The 16,650-nt window shown below is 43.6% G+C and overlaps 1 protein-coding gene across 1 annotated transcript in view; it reads left to right on the top strand.

The window, feature by feature from the left end:
• CPPED1 (calcineurin like phosphoesterase domain containing 1) overlaps nucleotides 1-16,650 on the top strand; it is a 62,771-nt gene that overhangs the window by 32,265 nt on the left and 13,856 nt on the right. Inside the window, exon 3 of the mRNA XM_075566137.1 lies at nucleotides 8,211-8,633. Within this exon, the coding sequence (XP_075422252.1) occupies nucleotides 8,211-8,633 (423 nt within the window). The remainder of the gene's footprint in view (nucleotides 1-8,210; nucleotides 8,634-16,650) is intronic.

Raw genomic sequence — 16,650 nt, 5'->3', positions numbered from 1 at the left:
CTTTTATGCCTGGCTTATCACAGCATTAGAACGATGTTCAAAGAATGTCTGCTCTCACAGGGGTTTTCAAATTATCTACTAAGCCAAATGCTCACATCCATTTCTTGGCTCGTGCCTCCTTTCAATTTGTTGCTTGAATAAGTTGGATGATGGGTCAACACTATGGGATTCCTTAGGCAATATTATATGCTCATAGTAAACTTTAAACAGGTATGAGCAGATCTGTCTTGTTGGTAAAACCTGATCAATGAATGCTATTGTAAAGTACAATCGCCCCCAATTTTACTTTAATCGTTGCACCCTTTCAGGAAGCACACCATTACTATTAGCTAGCTGAATACCAAAGGAAATGTAACCAGGGATTTTAAAATGACTTCACTGAAGCTAAATAACCTATATCCCAATAAAAAAAAAATATCCCTATTTTTTTTTTATGCTTCAATAAGCTTGAATGGCAATTGGTGGACATCTGTCCTGTAGTAACGTACCAATGATGTGGGTTCTTTGTCTTGTGTTATAATTTCTTAATAATATTATTTATGTATTTTGAAAGGGAGAGCTTGCTGCTTTACAAAAAATGCTGTAGACATACAAGCGTGCTAGGAGTTCTTTGGAAACGTTACTATATAGTTTAACCTTTTAATAAGTCGTACTGGAATAAAAAGTCACCTGCCGTATAATTTGTCACAAAGGATATTTTATTATAGCACATACCAAATGTACCATATGTTTGATGCTATAGTAAAGCATGTTAATGCTGCATGTGCCAGGTTCTTTATCATTTTACTGGGAATAGTATACTCGCCTCCTGGCCAATACAATGGAAGGGCAGCATTGACTGGACTCTCCCTATGCACCAGGGACCGATGCTGCCAGTTGAAAAGATTTGTACATAAACATGCTGATATTGTGACATTTTAAAAGCCGGTACGGGGGCAGGAACAGACATGGCCTTGTTAGGCGACGGCCCCAGTGCCTGCGCTGCACGAGCGCCTGCGAGACTGGCGGCGCGTGCAGCCGAGTTTCCCCCCCCCCCCCCGGTATGCAGTGAGCTGCAGGGGGAGTGACGGCGACGTGGCTGTGATGTCACCCGGCAGGTTCGCCCTCATTGGCTGAACCGCTGGGGCGTGGCCTAGCACTCCGTCGCGTGTCCTGCTCTAAATTTACTTGAGAGCAGGAGTTTCTGTCGGCGCAGAGCGGCGCCCCCCTCCCGCCCCCCCCCCCCGTCGCAGCGGGCCCGGCACCATTGATGGGCGGCTCTTGTCCCTGCAGCGTCCGCCACAACGGGTGCTGCAGTAACCAGCGGAGACCTGGCCTTAGTGTGGACAATTGCTGTAGATCTTGTTATGAAAATGGTAATGTTCTTTTGTACAATCCCACTCCCTTATTACACAGCTTAAAATACTGTTTTATGAGTCAGCCCTGATGACTGCATCGTTGAAACTGCTGCTGTATCATTTATTTAGGTATACGCCATTAAAGGGACAGTTCCCACTACTGGATTCTCTCTGACGCCCGCTACCCCTGTTTCTTTTTATACTACTTGGTAGTAGTGAGTTATTGGACTTGAAACGCGCTATTTTGAACTCCGGGACCACTTGGTTCCTGAGATAGTTACCTGCAAAGTAACCGCATTCCGGGCACCTCCAGGGGTAACAAAATGGTGGTGTATGTCACACGGCGTATCGCCGTCCTTTGTGGCTTCCTTTTGTGCCGCGTGACGAGGGGTGTTTATGCAGATGTAGCCAACGATCTTGCAAGCCATGGCGCGCTCCCGTCCCTCTCCCACGTGACCGATTCAAACCAATCGTCGCTTCTCCCCCGCCGACGCATTTCGCATGCCCCCTAGGATTGCAATACTGTCTGATACACCTGCAAACCGAACCCCGTCATCGCCAAAAGAGCTTACCCCCAACTAATTGATTCAGATATTACTGACCGTACACCGTGGCGCTCTGCGAGACTGCACGTCGCCCCTGTCTAATATTACAGGTTCTGCAATCGCCGAACTTCAAACGTTATTTACTGTTCGTTTTTGACGTTTCCCCGCATTTTTGTAAAAAAAAAAAAAAAAAAAAAATGCCATCTGTAATATCATAAAAACTCTGCATGGTGTGGGGGTGATGAATGACGCAATCCTTTTTTTGTTGAGGTGCGTGTGCCTGCAGATCCGCTGAAATGAAGCGCGGAGGTTATTTTTGTGACCGTGGCAGGTGAAACAGTAATGGGCAGAAACGGGGAAGCTAAGCGGACGCCTGTGTATTTGGACACGTCGAAAGAGGCTTCAGAAAAACCTAGTTTAATAATCGCCAGGACTTGAGACCCAGCTAAGCTGCTGAAATAGGACGTGGGATTTGAGCACACATTTATTTCTTGTTGGCAGTAGCGTTTTCTCCATGCCTTCTTAACTCCCTCTACTGCCTACTGCAGTGAATTATGCAGTAAAATGTGTTTACCTCTTTCATGGGTTTCCCTGCAAAATCATTTCCTGGGCTAACGCCGCGTCTGTTTTTTTGTTTTGGCTCGCGTGTTATTTATCTAAGCAAATTTACTGTGGGGGGGGGGGGGGTTGTTTATTAACCCCTTCAGGGCCATAGGGGCTGACTGGCCCCTCTGGCTTCCAAGGGGTTAACAGTGCAGTCTTGCATGGCGCCATTGTGTACTGTCAATCATTATTTCATTCATTAATTCTGAGTATTTCATTGCTCAAACAATAATAGACAAGTGTTAGCAGTGTATTTAAATGTGATATAATTTTTTTTTTAGACTCCCTTTGTGGGCTGTGAACGTTGAAGATTATGGCTGTATCCTGATAATAATAATAATTATTACATTAATGCATTGCCCAGTCCTTTATAGATATTGGGAAGGTAAGACACCTTAAACCAGGGCTGCTCAACGCTAGTCCTCAAGACACCCCCATCCCTTCCCAGCAGGTCAGGTTTTGAGGATATCCCTGCTTCAGCACAGGTGGCCCAATCTTCGACTGAGCCACTGATTAAGCCACCTGTGCTGAAGCTGAAAATCCACAAAACCTGGCCTGTTTGGGCGTCTTGAGGAATGGAGTTGAGCAGCACTGCCCCTTGACCTCCCCTCTAGACCTCTAATTTTCAAAAATTATTTGAACCACATATTAAATAAGTTATAGTGGGTTAAAAAGTGTCAGGGCGTGCTCACCACAAACGAGACGGGACCGCGATGCTGAGGTGGGATAGGATATAACGCCACCCACAGCCACGAGGGCACGTCTTGAGAGTAGAGTGGTCTGGAAGTCCCGATCGGGGCAGGAGAAGTACGGATGGTAGAGGGTGCTGTTTGCCAAGTCCGGGGTTAGAGAGAGGCACATTGTCGTTTGCCGGGATCGGGGTGCCAGAGGTGCGGAGAGTCGTGTTGCCGTATTCCGAGTTCGGGATGCCAGAGGTGCGGGTAGACGTAGCGGAAGCCGGTTCGGTACACGAGGAAGACTGCAAAACAAGACAGGACAAGACAGGACTAGAGAGGCAGAGAGTGATGAGAACAACTGGTTCTATGCTCAGCCAACGAGTCAGTGAGACTGTAAGGTATATATAGGAGAGAGGTGTCACGGTAGCTTGTGACAGGTTGTAATTTACACCAAAACTATATATAAATATATACAGGCATACCCCGCTTTAAGTACACTCACTTTAAGTACACTCGCGAGTAAGTACATATCGCCCAATAGGCAAACGGCAGCTCATGCATGCGCCTGTCATCACGTCCCGAACAGCAATACCGGTTCCCTACCTGTACCGAAGCTGTGCGCAAGCGGGGAAACTATAGAGCTTGTTACAAATGCGTTATTTACATCAGTTGTGCACGTATATAACGATTGCAGTACAGTACATGCATCGATAAGTGGGAAAAGATAGTGCTTCACTTTAAGTACATTTTCGCTTTACATACATGCTCCGGTACCCATTGCGTACGTTAATGCGGGGTATGCCTGTATATACCTGGGTTTGAACTGGGACGAGACTTAAGATATAATAAAGTGATTTTATTCCTTGATAAAGGTGAACACAACAGATATGTACAAATAACAGGCAAAATATAGACACTTACTTAAAATGGAAATGATGAAGCAGTCATATCTGGACTGGCAGTTCATACAGCACTCTTCATAGTCATCAAGACACCAAAGACATGAAAGACCTCTGGCAGGAAGACAGTGCATAGCGTTTCTCTCAGCAATCAAGATGGTATAGAACAGACTGAACACTTGAAGAAGTTGCAAAACATGAACAAGATGAAGAACAATGGATAAGGGCTTGACCACAGATTATATACCTTTTGTGGCCCTATCCATAACCTTAAGTACAGGGGATTGGTTTTCAATTACCTCCAGCCACTCACTAATGTGGGAAAGCATTCTGACCCATGCCCCCTGCTAGTTGGCACATGCGCAGTAGAACTCTGGGGTCTCATTTCTGAAGCCCCACATTTGCATCAGGGATGCTAGCCAGTCTATCCATCTGGAGTTCTGTCAGGAAAACCTTTGTTGAAAGGTGTGAAGTGGGACACTTAAAGACTGCTCTGGCTTGAGCCTCCTCCGCCCTTAGGTAAACAGGGAGGGTGACAAGATCCTTTGAACAATACTTAAGTCCTAGACATTTGGGCGTCTCCTAGGGCAATCTGCTACCTTATGGCCAAAAGAATTTCCTCTGGAACTTATCCATACCTTAAAATACAATATAAAACATAAACGTATTAAAATATCCGGTTCCGTTGGGTCTAGCAGGTCCAAACTTCCCAATTCTCATTGCCAGAACTGGGACACCATATGATCCAAAAAGCGACTTGCTACGACCTATGGAGCCGGAGTTACACAAATGCACATTAAATCATTTTAATACAAAAATCTCCACTGAAAAAGAAATTTCAGCTTTTCACTAAATCCCCATTGAAAACAACGGGCTCCGCCGCCATGGGTTTCAATGGAGCAACTCCGCCGTTGTAGTCAATGGGGTTTCCTACCATAGACTTTCAATGGGGAACCGCCGCCATTGAAGTCTATGAGAAAATCCACAAATCTTTACAGTTGTCCATACTCCGTCTGGTTGGTCTGAGGGGGCTGGAAATGGGCATGCATTAAAGCCGGAACCTTGGCTACATGTCACCCAAATCCCATCCCTCTGGGCATTCCAGAACCGGAGATATGGACTTACACATTTCAACATTTTACACTTAGTCATTTTTCCACCATGCGGCTTTTCCCTCATTAGAATCAATGGTAAAAGCCCCGAACTTTCAAGGGGGTCCATACTCCGTCGGGTTGGTCCAAGAGGGTCAAGGATGGTTCTGCAGTGATGCCGGAGCAGTGACTACAGATACCCCAAACCTTGATCCTCTGGTCCCTCCGGAACCAGAGATATGGATTCCTAAAATTCAGCATTTCACACTTAGTCATTTTTCTGAGCCGTTTCTGCCGCCACCGGCAAAGCCTATGGCGCGACCCGCTCTATCTGGTTCGACCCTTATCGGGGGTCCAGGATTCGGGGACCCGGTTGTGGTCGAGTGGGGGGAAGCCTAGGAACTAGGGGCAAAAATAATTTTATTTCTAGGGCCCCCAGAACTGTTTATTCCCACGCTAATTGACGTTGAACTTGACTCAAGTGATTTTAACTCTTTTAAAGGACATTGTATCCGCTTTGCGGTTAAGCGGTTTGGAAGGCAGCCAACTCATTCCTGAAAAGCTCTTTCGAGGGTTTCTCCATTGAAGTCAATGAGCCCATAGACTTTCAATGGGAAACCGCCGCTCTCCCTCTCGGACGCCATCTGCTGGTCTTCTCAGGAACCGGACTTCACAGCAAGATTCACCATTAAAAAGCATTGAGCCCTAATGGCGGCTTATGGGAACCTGCAAAATGTTGCCTGAAAAGGCGGGAAAACTTCACAAAGAGCTATAATCATTAAAGGACTATTAACCCTTGTGCTCCCGGATGGATTCTAGTGTGTATGTGATGCAGACACTGACTAACACAGACATTACAATGGAACAGGGGAAAATACAGTTACAGGTCATAACAAGGGTTAAATCACATTTCTGGACCTCAGTCCAGTTAACCCCTTGTCTCCCTGGTGCGGTCAGGGGTGGCCAAATGGGGTGCAACCCCTTTAATACCGGGCCACCCCCTTTCTCCCTCTACAAGAGTGTCCAATGGTTTGAGGTGCTGTGCCTTTAAGGGGTTGGTGCGGCTCCGTGTGGCCGCGCCTCCGTGTAGCTGCGCTTGCGGGCGCGTGACCGGGCGTAGCCGTCGGCCCAACAGTAGAAGAGGAGTATTGGCGTGCGCGCGCGCGCCCACGTGGAGCTGTGAACGGCGTTCCGGAGAGAGGCTGCCTGCGTGCCGCGGGGGGGCCCGGCGGAGCTGCAGGTGAGTGAGGAGCACGCCAGGGCGACGCGACTCCCAGACCCTTACAAAAAGTGACCAAAGCCTCCACCGTACAGTGTGCAGCAAATAGAATTCAGTTATCACGGGGCTAATTTGCATGTAATTTCCCAGAATCCTTGGCTGCAGTGGACGCACTATATGCTACTAAACAATGGGGGAAAGCAGGGTAGCAGACCTGTATGAGACATGAATGTGCTCAATAATGATTTCAAATATTTATTCTTTTACAGCCATCTACCTTTACATAGCAAAGCTTTTCAGTACTGTATATGCCAAATGTTACTTTAAAAAATAGCATGTGTGTTAATTTGAATGAAGTCAATGTTTTAATTTACCTCTAGACTTTTATGGAAAGGCCAACTACAGGAGACAATCTTGTATTTATTGCTATTTCAATATATTTATAATGTTTTCATATTATTGGATTCATGTATAAGCACTGGCAGTGTACTCCAAACTTGCCAACTTTATAAACTGTATTACGGGAGATGTCCGTCTTACAGTATTACGCCGGGAATCTGCCTCTTAGTCATCTACTTAACTGTTTCACATGTGTTTGATTGGGTGAGCTAAAAGAGAGACCAAACATTGCATTCTTACTGGAGTATGGGGACACAAGGTACCAAAACTACATTCCTTCCCTACTTACAGTAGTCACACTACCTATAGTATGTGAGCAGAAAGCCTACCCAAGTAAGATTGGCCAGGTCCATGACCTTAAAGTTAAACTGTGTACCCCTTGCAATTCCTGGACCTCAAAATGGGTGTAGGAAAAGGACTCTCCCTCCCTACCTGCAGTGAAACGCGCACGAGTAAGTATGTGAAAGCATGATTTGCACAGTAAAGTAATCCCCAGCTGGCTTAAAGCATTTGCCTACTTGTCCACCCCATACTTACTGGAGCCTATACTCGCCCACACCTAGTCGCTAATACGTTCTCATTTATTCACTCACATTCACTAGGTATTCCATAATTCACTGCTCGCCTAGTGTACAGGTGACATATCCAGAGTAGTCGTTTGCAGCAGGTGAGGTACTTTGTCTCAAAACTAGGTTCTGAGGCCAACGGAGAGTCCGTCACGTTGGAGGAACGACAACATTATGTGGACAGTTGTAGAGATGTGCAAAGCTTTCTTTCACGTGAGGTCGCCAACCATGAGAAATTTGCCCATGTTACGGTGGAGTCAGAGTTTGCAAGCGATTCGCCACGTCTATCTCTAGATAGTTGCGACTCCCTACTTTGCTGGAAACAACCCCATTGTTTCTCACCAGTGATGTTATGGAAATTTCTGCACATAGGAATTTGGTATGACCTGCTTCCAATGTAACAACATTGTTTAAAAATGGTGCCACCTTTTATCTTTTTGTAGATTTTGTCTTTAAGGCATTAAATATAATTGCACCACAGCCTGAACACACTCTTAAGTAGGGATGCTTACACAAATTACTCTTCGAGTGGGGCCAGCTGCAGTATGAATTTTATTCAAGCTTAATTGTCAAAACGCACCCAACAGAGAGAGAAGGAGAATTACATGTGGAGAATTATGTGACGCGTATGGAGACCTACTGGGGAGGGAAGGGAAAGAAGTTAAAGGTATTGGGGAGTTTGTAGATAGACCATGAATATGTCCAAATCTTCACTACAGGAGAAAGAGCCAGGCCAGAAAACGTTGAGTCTCTCTGGCAATCCAGTGCCATTCCTAATTTATTATATATTGCAGAGGAGATATAGAAATAGTTTTATGAACAAATACAGAATGTCATATCTACCTTTAACAACAGTTCACATCTGTTTTTATAGGAATTGAATTTAAAGAAGCTCAAGAAAGAGATCTGAAGAACATCCTCGGGAAGACCGACCAAGACATCCCGCTGGTGTTCGTTAGCGGAAATCATGACATAGGCAATGCCCCAACACCAGAAACAATAGAGAGCTACTGCAACGGTTGGGGAGATGACTACTTCACTTACTGGGTGGGCGGTGTCTTCTTTCTCGTACTCAATTCTCAGTTTTTCTACGACTCGTCCAAATGCCCCGACTTGAAAGCAAGTCACGACCGTTGGCTTGCGGCTCAGCTTGCTATCGCGGAGCAGCGGAAGTGCAAGCAGGCCATCGTGTTTCAGCACATTCCCCTATTCCTCCAAGATTCCGATGAAGACGACGACTACTTCAACATAGAAAAATCCCTTCGGAAACAGTTATTAGAAAGGTTTCGTAAAGCAGGTACAGTATTTTAATATTGATCATTTATTTTGATGGGGGGGGGCGGTATTTTACAGTGCGCTGAAAAAGGACACAACAGTATTCTCAGATCCTGAGTATTTGTGTTTGAAAAGTACAGAAATATATTACTGATATAATGTATATATGCCTTGCCTGAAGAGTTTTGATGCAGCCTAAATACCTGTTTATTGAATCTGCCAAAAGGTGTAATATATTACTTCCACTTCTTCGAAGATGATATATACCGTTTGATTTTGATACGTTTAGCCTTTTGGTGACTTATAGGTAAAAATAGTAATTGTTGTAATACAGGGTGTAAAGCGCTGGTTATACACCTATCGCGTTCTGCAATGTCAGACGTGTCGCAGATATATGTTATCCTGTAGTGCAGGTAACTAGTCGCTGTGTTCAATACGTGGATGCTTTGCAAGTTTTTATCTTTTATGGATTCACCATGAAAATTGTGCATTTGGAAGTATATTACTCAAAAGATATTAGCAGCGGCTAAGAGTCTAGACTCACATATTATACATGTTAAATGGTTTTGAAGCAAAAGGTGGCACTGTGTGCTCTTTTGCATGTCATTTCCCAGAATCCCTTGCTGCAGTGGAAGCGCTGTGTGCTGGGTGATAATGGTGAAAGGCGGGGTTGCAGACCTGTCTAAGACATGCAAATGCGCATACAGTAATATTTCCATTTGATGTATATATATATATATATATATATATATATATATATATATATACAACTAAATGAGATTCAGTGACTGAAAACCAAGCAGCAAGAAAATTGAAAGATTATAATTGGCAGTCTAAAAAAAAAAAAAGTACCTTTTCTTCTAAGTCCAGCAGCCAAACTTTTTGGCCACCTCTTACTGCCAATCTAAATAGGAGATGGATGGGATCACTAAATTACATGCTGCTAGTAATCATAAATCCCAAATCAGGATTACAGAAGGATCATTGCGGGGAATGCACCTTTCCACTGATCGTAAAAATGGCGTTTGGTATAAATAAATCAGTTTGATGTGTAGACTATACACCTCCAACATGCGACAGCGCCCTCTTAAAGAGAAATACATCTATGGTAGCTGATATTTTCAGAGCATCACATTGGATTGATAGACTCATTTACCAGCAACAGTATTACAAATAATAACATTAAAAAAAAGAGAGAGAATTCATTTTATAGGAGCATTTAAATGTGAGAACTAGAAGAAAAAAAAATAAACACAGGGATTAGACAGTGAAGTGAGATAGCCATGATCAATTGTTAATGGCTATTCATGATTTGATTTATTTATTTATAAAATATTTTACCAGGAAGTAATACATTGAGAGTTACCTCTCGTTTTCAAGTATGTCCTGGGCACAGAGTAAAACAAATAATACATGGTTACAAGTACAGTTACATATATGAACAGGGTATACATTATATACAAGACATTGCGTGCACAGTTAAAGAAAATATATATTATGAGCGTATGAAACAGTTACAGACCAGGTTAAAGTGTGAGACAGCCTTCGATTTGAAAGAATTTAGACTGGTGGTGGATGTGAGAGTCTCTGGTAGGTTGTTCCAGTTTTGGGGTGCACGGTAGGAGAAGGAGGAACGTCCGGATACTTTGTTGAGCCTTGGGACCATGAACAGTCTTTTGGAGTCTGATCTCAGGTGATAAGTGCTGCAAGTGGTAGGGGTGAGGAGCTTGTTCCGGTAGCTGGGTAGCTTGCCCATGAAGAATTTAAAGGCAAGACAGGAAAGGTGAACTTTGCGCCTAGACTCTAGTGTTGACCAATCTAGTTCTTTGAGCATTTCGCAGTGATATGTGTTGTAGTTGCATTGGAGAACAAAACGACAAATTGAATTGTAGAGGGTGTCAAGTTTGCTAAGGTGGGTTAAGGTGATCATGGCTATCTTATTTTTTATTTATTATGAAACACTTTTTTTAAAATTATTTCGTATTTTTTTTTAGCATTGATTGATATTATTGGCGCGTGACTGTATTGAACTTCCTTTTTTGTATTGTAAACTACTTTTAAGTGCTAACTGCAATTCTCCTTGACTGGAAAACAGCACAAGGTTGACTGCTGCTATTATCTCGCTTCTTGTAATAATTGAAAATGTTCCTAATGGCTTTTTGGTCTATTATGCATCATGAGAAGTGCCAGAACCACCGAGCAATAAGGCAAGGCTCATAACGTCTCGTTACCTAAATATGTATTGGATGTTATGTTACCGGAGGTTAACACATATATCCACAAAGCTAATTATATGCAAAATACAACTGCCGTTGTATATCTCATTAGCATAGGCTTACCGTCGCGATATGGAGGCAAGGGTCCCTGGCTCCAGTCCTCAAGGGCCCCCAATAGGTCAGGTTTTCGCGATATCCCAGCTTCAGCACAGGTGGCTCAATCAGTGGCTCAGGTGAAGAAGTCTTTAATGGTTTCCCTTATTACTATAAAAAGAGCATGTTTACTATAGAGCTAATTCTCACCCCCTATAACCAACACTGGCAACTTTGCTACGGACATTGGAGAATTTCAAAGCATTACTGCAGGGGGTGGCCAACTCCAGTCCTCAAGGCCCACCAACAGGTCAGGTTCTCAGAATATCCCTGCTTCAGCACAGGTGACTCAAACAGTGGCTCAGTGATTGAGCTTCCTGTGCTGAAGCTGGGACGGATTGAGCCACCGCTGCTGAAACAGGGATATCCCTTAAACCTGACCGGGTGGGGGCCCCTTGAGGACGGGAGTTGGGACCCCCTGCAGTCAGGAATAAATCAAGGTCAAGTTACTTAACGGAGCTCTGTGGATCTGGCCCTGAATTTGCAACTGAACCACACAACCGTGCGATTTTCTCTGCATACAGGATAGAAATATTACAGTACGCAGCCGATTTGCTACATATCCCCGCTGTTTTATAATTACTGTAATTATTTAACGTTTTGGGGCTGCTCATTCACTCTGACGTCACCGCAGTTTTCATGTTGGTATTGACTTATTATAGCAGTGGCGTCGTAGGAAAAATAGTCTCGTTACCTCACTTTGATACACTAACTTTGATTTGGTAGGCTGGTAGGTTTATGCCATCTCAGACCTGCCAGAATTTTGTGACAGAGAACGTTGAGGAAGAGTGACATCAACTTGGATCCTGGTGCTATTAATATTAGAGTTGGAGATGGACAGGTACAATAAAATTGTATTTAAGTGCATATGTTTAGAACAGTGTAAGTGCAGAGAAACAGGCTGATAGCTGCAGGGCAGAATATTGCAAGCATCCAAACCCAAAGGATATTCACTGATTGAAAGTCAAATCCTTAGCATGTCACAAGTCAATGGGACAAAACAGAACTCCACACAACCCACATTCACAACCTTACTGCAGGCAGATGAAATGGGAGAGACGCCAACCGTGGTTAAATGTTCAATCCGTGGCAGCAAAACAAAGAACCCTGCATCTTGTAAATGTATGTATATCTTTATGTGCATCGCGCTTCACAGCAGTAATGCACGCGACATAATGGGAGTAAGCGCTACAGACATCAAAGTAACATTAGGAAAAGGAGTCCCTGCCCCGAAGAGCTTACAGTCTAAGGCCGCAATTATAGTGGCAGCACGCGCGAGCGCGGCGCGAACAGCAGACCCCTTCTCTATGAGGCCGCCGATAGTGAGCGACCGATGAAGCGCGGCCGCGATTCTCGAGAAGAAACAATTGTGTTTTGTGGCGCGCCGGCCAGGTCACGTGCGCGGTTCAGCCAATGAGCGGACAGCTCAAGTGATGCCACGGCCACGCCTCCCTGTCGCCTCGGAGCTCAGTGCAGGTTTTGCGCGCGTGACGTCATTCGTGCACGGACGATGGTGATCTACGAGTGTTGGAAGTACTGTCTTGGGGAGGACCTTTGAACCTGACGGTAGACGTTGGTGGGGAGGACCTTTGAACCTGACGGTAGACGTTGGTGGGGAGGACCTTTGAACCTGACGGTAGATGTTGGTGGGGAGGACCTTTGAACCTGACGGTAGATGTTGGTGGGGAGGACCTTTGAATCTGACAGTAGACGTTGGTGGGGAGGACCTTTGAACCTGACGGTAGATGTTGGTGGGGAGGACCTTTGAATCTGACAGTAGACGTTGGTGGGGAGTTCCATGGATCGGATTTGCAAGAGAAAATGCTTTCAGACAGAAGCTAGAGGCAATCCAAGCCATTTTTGTTTTTCTTCATTTTTTAATACAGGTTTGAAGCAGGGGGTCTCTGGAGCTGAACATCATTCATTTCAGCTCCGGGGACCCTCTGCTTCCGGAGATGCTTACCTCTAAAAGGGGTGCCGGTATCTCCTGCATTTTTCCGTTTCCTCGTCACATGGGCCAATAGGAAGCCGCACCTGACGACGTCACAGCTTCCTATTGGCCGCAGGGCCCGGCAGCTTTGAAATGCAGACGTACAGTGAACCCCAGAGTGACTACCAGCACCCCCTATGGAGTTAAGTATCTCCGGAAGCAGGTGGTCCCCGAAACTGAAATTAATGGGGTTAAGCACCGGAGACCCCCTGCTTCAATTCTGTATTAAATAAATGACGAAAAAACAGCTTGATTGCCTCTGTAACATATACTGTAATGCTGCACATAACGTATCCGTATTGGTTTAGGCGATTAAAGCAAGGCGAAATACGTGTAGTGTAGTTTGATAAATCGATACGAAGAGCTGTATATTGTAAATAACGATTTTTTTCATCTATATAGCTGAAGAAAGGTTAGCATAGAAACATAATGGGTAGGTGCATGAAAGAGCAAACCCATTCTTGCAGGCAAAAAAGCTATTCAGGTGACTGGTCACTTTTGCATAATGGTGATTTTTGTCCTGAGGTATTGTACCTTCACAAATGTACCCCTGTCTAGTCATTGGCCTGGTGGTTTTATACTGTACATGGAATAAGGAAGGCTGAGGTGAGAGGGGCATTTAAGCAACTGACCTGCTGCTAACATACCGATGTAGCCAGTGTTAGGCCCGTAATATAATGGGCACGTGCGCACGGCAGTTCGCCACCTAGTCCCAATCCCGCCCCGCTTGGTGTCGGCCATGAGGTCGCCACGGGGTCAAATCCAGTCGCCACGGGCCTGTATTTTAATGGATTTGTCGAACACTACATATACATATATACACACACACACACACACACAGCTTCCCCAGTGACACACAAACACACACAGTACCTTCTAAGCCTGTCGCTCACAGCAGCATGGACCGTACATACAAAACGTGTGCGTCACGTGCACGAGCGTTCGCGCCGGCGCGCACGCCCACTATATTACCGCCCTTCAATGTTCCTGCTTCCGGGAGGACCCGCTGAATCCTGACTGCGGTATCCCTCGGAAGCGAAAAATCTTCCTGTTGGGGGTGTCCCCATTTGGAAGAACGAATACACCTGCCCCACCACCCCCCGTCCCACCTTTTTTTCCTCCTCCTCCTTCCCCCCCCCCCCCCCCCTCTCCTACAGGCAGCCACAATTTTACTGCACCCAGGACCACGGCACTGTATCTAAAAATTTGTATACAGTTTGATTATTAAATGAATGATTTGAAAAGGAAAGACAATGTGACCAATATATGTATTTCTGTTTAGCTTGGGATAAGTAGGATAACAGCAACGCGCTCAGAAAATGTTCCTAATAATTGAATCTCTTGAAGAACCTGCTTTGTATGCCTACACAATATTGTCAATAATGTACAAATAAGCCGTTATCGTGGCAGGACAGACGCACAGATGTGTAGCGACACCAGATATTTTCTCTCTTATTGCCTTGCCTGGCGGTAATCAATTTTAAGCATATCCTTGGTTATGAAATCGACTCTCTCTAAATCAACTCATGCATACTTAGAGGACGAAAAGACAGACAGTAGATAATGAAATCCAGCTCACGATGTTCGTCCTTATTTTTTTTTCTTCCCATTCTGACTTTTGAAGTTTAAGGAGCTTAACCTTTTAAACGTTTAATATTTATTCCAATTTTCCCGAACCTGATGAATACAGAGAAAAATTATTCTGGCTCTTTGATGAAAGTTTTTTCTGCTGAAAGATCTGTTGCTTTCTTGCATTTCAATATACTCCTCGGAAAACGTGTTAGAAATGCAAACTAGGTCAAGTAGTAATTATGGAAAAGGAAAAGGTGGAAAAGATTAAATGTATAAGCTGCATTCCGATTATTGGAGGAACGGCAATTTTTAGAGCCGCGTAGCTGATGCAAGCATTTATTTACAAGGCAAGGGCAAAGACAACAACATCACAGCCAAGTTTCACGTCAACAGGTCCCCTTTTTAAAGACAAACTTTGTGCAAAGGATAGGAATAGAGAGCATTGATTTAGATTTGTGAAGCCTTTCTAATAACTGAAAGGGACATTTTGGGGAGCTTCAGCAAGCATTATAATACAGCAGGGTAAAGGATATTAAAGAAGATCTTTGAACAGTGCCAAGTCATGGCACCTTGTGGCTTAGCATCATTTAGTAGATATGGCTTTTGGTAAATCTGTAGCACTTATTGTAGTTTTCGAACACTAGGATCCAACTTTGAAGCATTATAGTGTTTTCTGGCTGCATGAAATGTACAAGCTTCTAAATCCGGTTCCTTAGATTTGATGCAGAGAAGGGAAGGTGCGCCTCCCTGATGAAGGGGCCCCGTAACGTTGGATACATTGTGTGTGTGTGTGTGTGTGTGTGTGTGTGTGTGTGTGTGTGTGTGTGTGTGTTATATATCTATCTATCTATATATATCTCCTGATATTTGTAACATATCACCAGTGAGATGGTTTTATACACGCTAGAGTAGCGGTTCATTATATTTTTATATATATATATATATATATATATATATATATATATATATATATATATACAGTGGTTGACAAATCACCAAAAAATCTACTCGCCACCTAGTACCAAACGTGTGCTGCTTGGGCCAATATTTACTCGCCCGGGGGTTGAATCCACTCGCCCGGGGCGAGCAAATGTATAGGTTTGTCGAACACTGTATATATATAATATATATATATAATCAAAAAGCAGCAGTCAGCACGCCCCTGAGGAAGGTCATCTGGTAATATATATCATATATATATATATATATATATATGCGCCAGTGCCAATTTCTCTTATAAATTCAGGAAAAAGATACATTCACCTCCAAAGTCCATGCAGAACTGGCACTGACCATAACATGAACATATTTGACTTTGGAGGCCCGTGTCAATGCTAATGTTACTTTTCATCCAGATGTCCATCAGTTTAATAAATAAACTAGGGCCCATGGTAAATATATTCAATTTTATCCATTTAATTATGAAAAATGTGTCCTGTTGAAAATATGGCATCTTTTCAGTCTGCTTTAAAAATACCAGTCTTTATCAGATTTATGGGTGTAATTTAAACCTTTTTCTCATTTTCCGCGTGAAAACCAAACAATTTAAATAGTTTGTTATGATTAGTGCCACTTATGTTGAGAGAATTTACCATGCTCTCTTTAATCCGCCTAATGATGCAAAGATAAAATATCTATTTTTGCGAGCTATAAAAATACACTTAAAATGTGTTGGCTCTATACCTCGCAATAAAATCCATTTCTTTTTAGCATACTGTTTTACTAATGTGATACCATTTATCCTAAGCCGAGATAAAAGGCCAACTGCCGAAGCTACATCTGGTGTTCAGTAATGAAACTCATTTCTCACATTTGAGGTACATTTAACAGTCAAGCTCATTGAATAGAAAATAATGTCTTTATGATAAATATTATTAAATTGCAAATCTCAAGTCCTTTTTTGGGAAAAGTTACACAGTTAATTTAATTAAGTAGGTTTTTTTTGTTTGTTTTTTTAACTAAATTAAAGACAAACGGAAGAGGGTAATTGATGGAGTTCTGTGATCTAAGACTTTTACTGCTAACATTAGAGCAATATTGATGCAGAGAGCATCATATTCATATTGTGCGTCTTACCTTGAATGTATCAAGGTTTTTTCCCCATGAGC

This window comes from Ascaphus truei, chromosome 11, assembly GCF_040206685.1.
Source record: "Ascaphus truei isolate aAscTru1 chromosome 11, aAscTru1.hap1, whole genome shotgun sequence".
NCBI classification, from domain to species: domain Eukaryota; kingdom Metazoa; phylum Chordata; class Amphibia; order Anura; family Ascaphidae; genus Ascaphus; species Ascaphus truei.
The sequence above is the reverse complement of the archived record's forward strand: the minus strand, read 5'-3'. Positions and strand labels throughout refer to the sequence as shown.